The sequence below is a fragment of the Saccostrea cucullata genome, unplaced genomic scaffold (genome assembly GCF_032062105.1).
Source record: "Saccostrea cucullata isolate Sc308-1 unplaced genomic scaffold, CSIRO_AGI_Scuc_v1 ctg3852, whole genome shotgun sequence".
Taxonomy (NCBI): Eukaryota; Metazoa; Mollusca; class Bivalvia; order Ostreida; family Ostreidae; genus Saccostrea; species Saccostrea cuccullata.
The window spans coordinates 45,943-51,730 of NW_026932260.1; the positions used below are offsets into that span (position 1 = coordinate 45,943).

The 5,788-nt window shown below is 35.4% G+C and overlaps 1 protein-coding gene across 1 annotated transcript; it reads left to right on the forward strand.

The window, feature by feature from the left end:
• The first annotated feature begins 376 nt into the window (after positions 1 to 376).
• LOC134234742 (uncharacterized) lies at positions 377 to 4,718 on the forward strand. The gene is made up of 6 exons (XM_062716792.1): positions 377 to 1,016; positions 1,194 to 1,371; positions 1,507 to 1,586; positions 2,369 to 3,168; positions 3,278 to 3,608; positions 3,758 to 4,718. The coding sequence occupies exons 1-6, from the start codon at positions 425 to 427 to the stop codon at positions 4,570 to 4,572; spliced, it is 2,796 nt and encodes a 931-aa protein (XP_062572776.1). The 5' UTR covers positions 377 to 424; the 3' UTR covers positions 4,573 to 4,718.
• Positions 4,719 to 5,788: the final 1,070 nt, after the last annotated feature.

Here is a 5,788-nt window from a genome sequence, read left to right on the forward strand (position 1 = left end):
GTGAAAACTTTGGGGACTTTTATTATTATAAATAAACCAAATGAATTAACTAAAACAAAATTCAATTGCAAGAAAGCATTTTTTATAATGCATGAGGGGTAATTCTGTTAAGAAGCATAAGATTTTTCCTGTAAATGTAATTACAGTAAAATCAACCATCCAACACAGTTTCATTTACCATGTAATATGAGGTGAAGATGTGACCTGTATGTAGGTCCCTGAACATTCTCTCAACTTTTAAAAATTTTTATACATGTATAGTTTAATATTCTTCTGTCTCAGGCACTTAATGTTTTTATTTAACCTCTTTTTTTACGTAAATGAAAAATTTCCAATACTTTTATATTTAAGGATACATACCACAAACAAATTTTCTTATCTTCCGCGTAAAAGAGTTACACTATTTTTTTTTCCGGAATTCGCAATGCTTGTATACATGGGTTCTTATTTTCTAAAACCGGAAATTGTAGTCAATGTAAACATGTACAGAACGAAGACCGGGAAATTCACTAGCAAATCCCACTATCATCGTTTAAGAAAGGCGTATGAAAGAAAAAAGAAACAGCAAGGTATTACCGTAATCAATGTTGACGAAAATAATAACATTTGTACAGACAGTGTTCGTGTTGATCGTGAAACTGAAACAGAAAGGGTTCCCTCTGAATCTGACATAGTCGGTGTTCATCATGATACTGATTATGAATGTTATGATATTAGCGATTCTGAAGAAGATGTTTCTGATAGTGACTCGTCATGGGACTGTGGGAGACGTATTGTGGAACTGGGGGTCATTGTTGAGAACTTGCTGAAGGGTTGTGTTATGTGTGGCTTTCCATTGCACCTAGTTGACTGTGTGAATGAAAAGCGTTATGGCCTTGGCTCTTTGTTATATATCAGATGTCGTCAAAGTGCGTGTAGATACTTGTCACCAGTTCCAACAGGAAAGAGGCAGACGTTAACAACTGGAAGCAAATCCAATAATCCAGCCTGGGATGTAAATACCAAACTAGCCTTAGGTAAAATTTTACAAATTGACAAATTGTTTACTTTTGTATATATAAACACACTGTTTATGTATAGAAAGAGAGATGTAACAGTGGTGCTTAGTGGTAATTCTGTAAAAGATTTTTCAAAAGAATAGAAGAAGATGAAAAAAAGAAAAGTTTGTGTAAAAATGTTATTCTCTTTTTCAGCTATGATTCATGCTGGTCTGGGAGAAGCTAAAGTAAATGACTTCTTGTCTACACTGAATATTCCCCCTGTTTCACCCACAACTCTGAAGAAAAAGGAAAGAATTGCTGGGAAGCATGTTGAGGGTGTTGCCCAAGAAACGTGCAAATCTTTTGCAGAAGAAGAGACTGTTTTGAGCAGGTAAAAACACACAAAATAATATTGCTTTTATTCTTTGATAAATACATCTACAAGCCCTACTTTAAATATGAGGTATAAAAGGTTTGTGCACCAGTGATAATTAGAATGTTATGCAAGTTATATTTTATGCTTTAGGAATGGGAACAAAATAGTTGTGTCTACAGATGCGGGATGGCATACTAGATCCTCGGGCAGATCTTATTGTAGTCTATCAGGTAAGCATAATCAAGAATTTGTTTTTTTGCTAGTAAATGAAATCCGTAGTTTGTTATTCATAAGAATCATATAACACATATATATGCAGCATATACATGATATATGTTTCCAGCAAACAAGATTATTTGACACATTTGATGTCACTCAGTAAATTTAGTTACAAAATAAAATACAGCTTTGCATTTTCATTTCATTAGCACTTTTTATATATCCATCCATCCCAGGACATACATTTGAACTTATTCACTTGTTGAAAAGTAATGTATGTAAACCAGAGATAGATGTATATAAATCCGGAAAAAAAGCTACTGAAAAGAACTTTCAAATCTGTCCATTTTATTTTATGACTTACTGTTTTATTATACCTCTGAATTTTTTTCTATATAAATACATGATGAATAAATGTGTTATTTGTCCCAAACAATGATCTTGGAACACTTCTGGTTTTATCCGGATCGTGTTGTATATTGGTATCATAAAAACATATTTTTTGATTATTCGGTCAATAGCAAGTTTTTTGTCCCCCTTCCACAGCAACTGTTCCTCAGGAAATATTGGGGGGACGATAAAGTTGCTTTTGTCCTCATAGTCAGTAAATAGGTGTATAATATAATAATACACGGTTGCTGTCATAAATATAAGCTTCATTTGGGCTACGGTAATAAGACATGATAAAGGACAAGGATTGTTGAGCCCTCCATTATGCTTTGACCTGAGTCTAAATATTTCAAAACTGTATATGTTTAGATATATTTTTTAAATTTATCAATGAATTTTTTAGGACATGCTGCAATGATAGGCAAAGAAACAGGAAAGTGTGTGTCCTATGCTACGAGGAATAAATTCTGTAGATTCTGCAACAGGGCTGAAAGACTTGGTATTGAAGCCAGTGACCATGATTGTAGGAAAAATTGGACTGGAAGCTCCAAAGCCATGGAACCTGACATGTGTGTATCTATGCTGAAAGACTTAGAAAGCCAAGACATTATTGTAGATACTGTTATCATGGACGATGACACAACAACAATTGCAAGACTTAGAAGTGAAGTAAATGCTGGTCTCAAGAAGATAAGCGATTCAAATCATACTGTTCGTCATTTTACCAACAGACTTTATTCATTACGTCAGCAGAAGAAATATAAACAGCTGAACCCAAGAAGTATTTCACACCTGGGAAAGTGCTTTACATATGCAGTATCTCAAAATTGTGGTGACTCAGAGGGCACAAAGAAATCCATAATGGCAATTAAAACGCACGTTTTTGGGACTCATGAGTTATGCGACAGGGCATGGTGCAAATTTCTTCAAAATCCTGCAACTTACAAACCCAAAAATCTACCCTACAAGCGATACTTCAGTGGTGATGACTTTAGAGAAGACTTCAGTAAAATCATCAAAGAATTTGCATCTGAAAGTGAAAAACTGTGCAGTTTAGGTTCAACTCAAGCTAATGAAAGCCTCAACAATACAGTTGCTAGTAAGGCTCCAAAATGCACATTTTCAGCTGGATCAGAAAGCAATGATTTCAGAGTAGCAGCTGCTGTTTGTCAGAAAAATATAGGATGTGGATATGTGAATGAGGTAAGCATCCTATTATTTCATAGTATTTTATGTTTTCCTTTTTCTTTTTCTTTTTTGAAATATGTACATGTGCATGTATTACAATGTCTTGTGTATTTTTTGAATTTAGGTGAATGGAAAAATGTTACTATCACCAGGAAAATTTACTGACCAACGAATAGGCAACGTTGATGAGATGCGTAGGAAAAGGAAAGAACTAGCTGAAAAACCATCATACAAAAGACAGCGTCTGATGAAAAAAGAGAAAAACTTTTCTTCCGAGTCATGCCGTGTAACTAGAGAAGGGACGTGTTATGAATCAAATGTCAACTTCCATCAGGATGACTCTGATTGTAACATCCTAGAGATTCCTGCACCCCAAACCGCACCAAAATCTTCACCTCTGTCAGATGGGAAATCCTACACCTACGTATACTTTGATCTGGAAACCACAGGATTGGGTAAGTGAATTATAATGTGAATTTCTAACAATGGAGGTCTCAAGACATTTACAATTTATAAGATGGATATTAGTACTTACAGTTATTTTTTTATTTATAAACCGATAAGAAAACTACAATAATTTATTTTTATGTACATGTATTTTCAGAGAGGCATTCTGATATCACACAGATTGGTGCAACATGTGGAAAGGAAACATTTGATATATATATGATTCCAGAAAAGAAGATATCTACTTCTGCCACTTGTGTCACAGGTCTAGCCATGATGAACCATCAAATAATCAAAAATGGTATTCCCGTGGTTGCCGTGTCACCCAAAGATGGACTGACAAAGTTTTCCTCATGGCTTCATCAATTTCCCAATCCTTTATTGGTGGCTCACAACTGTAGATCTTTTGACTCTCTTGTATTGTCATTCAATTTACAGAAACATGGTGTATCAAGTGATATAGAGGGTTTTTGTGATACTCTACCCTTTTTCAGAAAGAATTTCCCCGGACGTACCAGTTACAAACAAAAAGACTTGGTTTTTGATCTGCTCCAAGAATCATATGATGCCCATGATGCACATGCTGATGCTGTCATCCTACAGAAATTATGTCAATCTGTTGTGAGGATGGAGAACCCTACATCAACTTTACTCGAGAACAGTTTCAGTACCAAATTTCTGTTCGACTTTCTTCATTATGAGAAAGAAAAGAAAATCAACAGTGAGTCCTTGCAGCCCTTAGTTGACGCAAAAGTCATTTCTCCTCACATGCGTGCCAAAATAGCAAGTTCTGGACTAGGACTTAGGCATATTGAACTGGCCCACACAAGAGATACAAATTTAGGTGTTAAACATTTATTTCTAGAATGTGCAAGTGATGGCAAACCAAGAGTGACAAAGAACAGTAAAATTGTGTGTCAGGTAGTTCAATACCTTGAGCAGCAGACTTCAGAGGAGACAACTCCTACCTGACATGATTGAATAAATTTCTTTTTACTATATAAATTATTTTTTCTTGCTTTATTTAGTGTGGAAAGGGTACCCAATTCCTAGTTTATTCAAAAGTAGTACTACTGTTTACACTCCATAAAAAATATAAACATATTTTAGGATTATCTAAAAACTTTTTTCATCAAATTTCATCATTTTTTCAATAATGATTACAGTTGAAAGCCAAAAAAGAAAATTTTGATTGTCTTCAATAAAATATTTGACCCATGAACATGTTCTGCATAAGGTAATAATTACAAGTTGTCCACAAAGATGGAAAAAAATAACTTAGAAACTTTTTTTAAAAAATATGGAAATAAAAACATACATTTTCCCACTTTCCCCCAAATTTTGGTGAAGTGTTCAATACTTAAGTTGTAAGATGGTCAGATATTATTTCTTTAGTGAGAAGGGCATCTGAATATGTAAAGAGAATTAAGTTTCTTGAGAAAAATTTTGTTTGTGTTATTTATCCTTAATATATCATGTATATTTATACCCCCGCTCCAAAGGAGAGGGGGGTATACTGTTTTACCCTTGTGTGTCTGTGTGTCCGTGTGTCTGTGTGTCTGTCCGAAACAAATTATTTTTCGTAAACGTCACTTCCGAGATAATGTGAATAGTACTGCGCAGCCGCCAAGTCATTGAACTGCAAGTAGCCGGAGCGAGTAGACGTGGTCTCACTTGCTCGATCAATTTTGATATATTTTTACATATTGACGAGGTCAATATCTTCTTAGAACTTTTTCAGAGTTCAGTTTTGTTTCTGACGTGATCAGATCAGTATTCGGGGGCGATTTCGTCTGACGTGGTCAGATATTTTTTCATCGGTTTTGAAAGTTCAAACCACGTGCGTCATGGCGGACGCTCCTAACCATGCTAACCCTGACGATGATAAAGCACCGGTCAAGGGAAAGAAAAGAGCCCCGAACAAATCATCGTCTTCGGAGAAGACACCGTCTAACTTACGTTCGTCGTCGAGTTCGTCGACTTCGACTGGCACTTCCACGTGTTCTCGTGGTCATGGCGGAGGACATGATAGTTCCGCGCCAAATAACGAGAATGAGATTCTCAACATATTAAAAGCGATTCAAGAGAATCAAAAGAAACAAGACGATCGTATGACAGAGCTAGAAAATCTGTATGATTATGATTACCAAGAATATGAAGATCGTCAGGACGATACCCCGGACGAACC

Bases quoted from the DNA above. Each gene is read 5' to 3' on its own strand.
- LOC134234742 (XM_062716792.1), top strand. From the start codon at position 425: ATGCTTGTATACATGGGTTCTTATTTTCTAAAACCGGAAATTGTAGTC. The intron at 1,017-1,193 runs GTAAAATTTTAC...TCTCTTTTTCAG, and splicing joins AAATACCAAACTAGCCTTAG to CTATGATTCATGCTGGTCTG. The intron at 1,372-1,506 runs GTAAAAACACAC...TTTATGCTTTAG, and splicing joins GAAGAGACTGTTTTGAGCAG to GAATGGGAACAAAATAGTTG.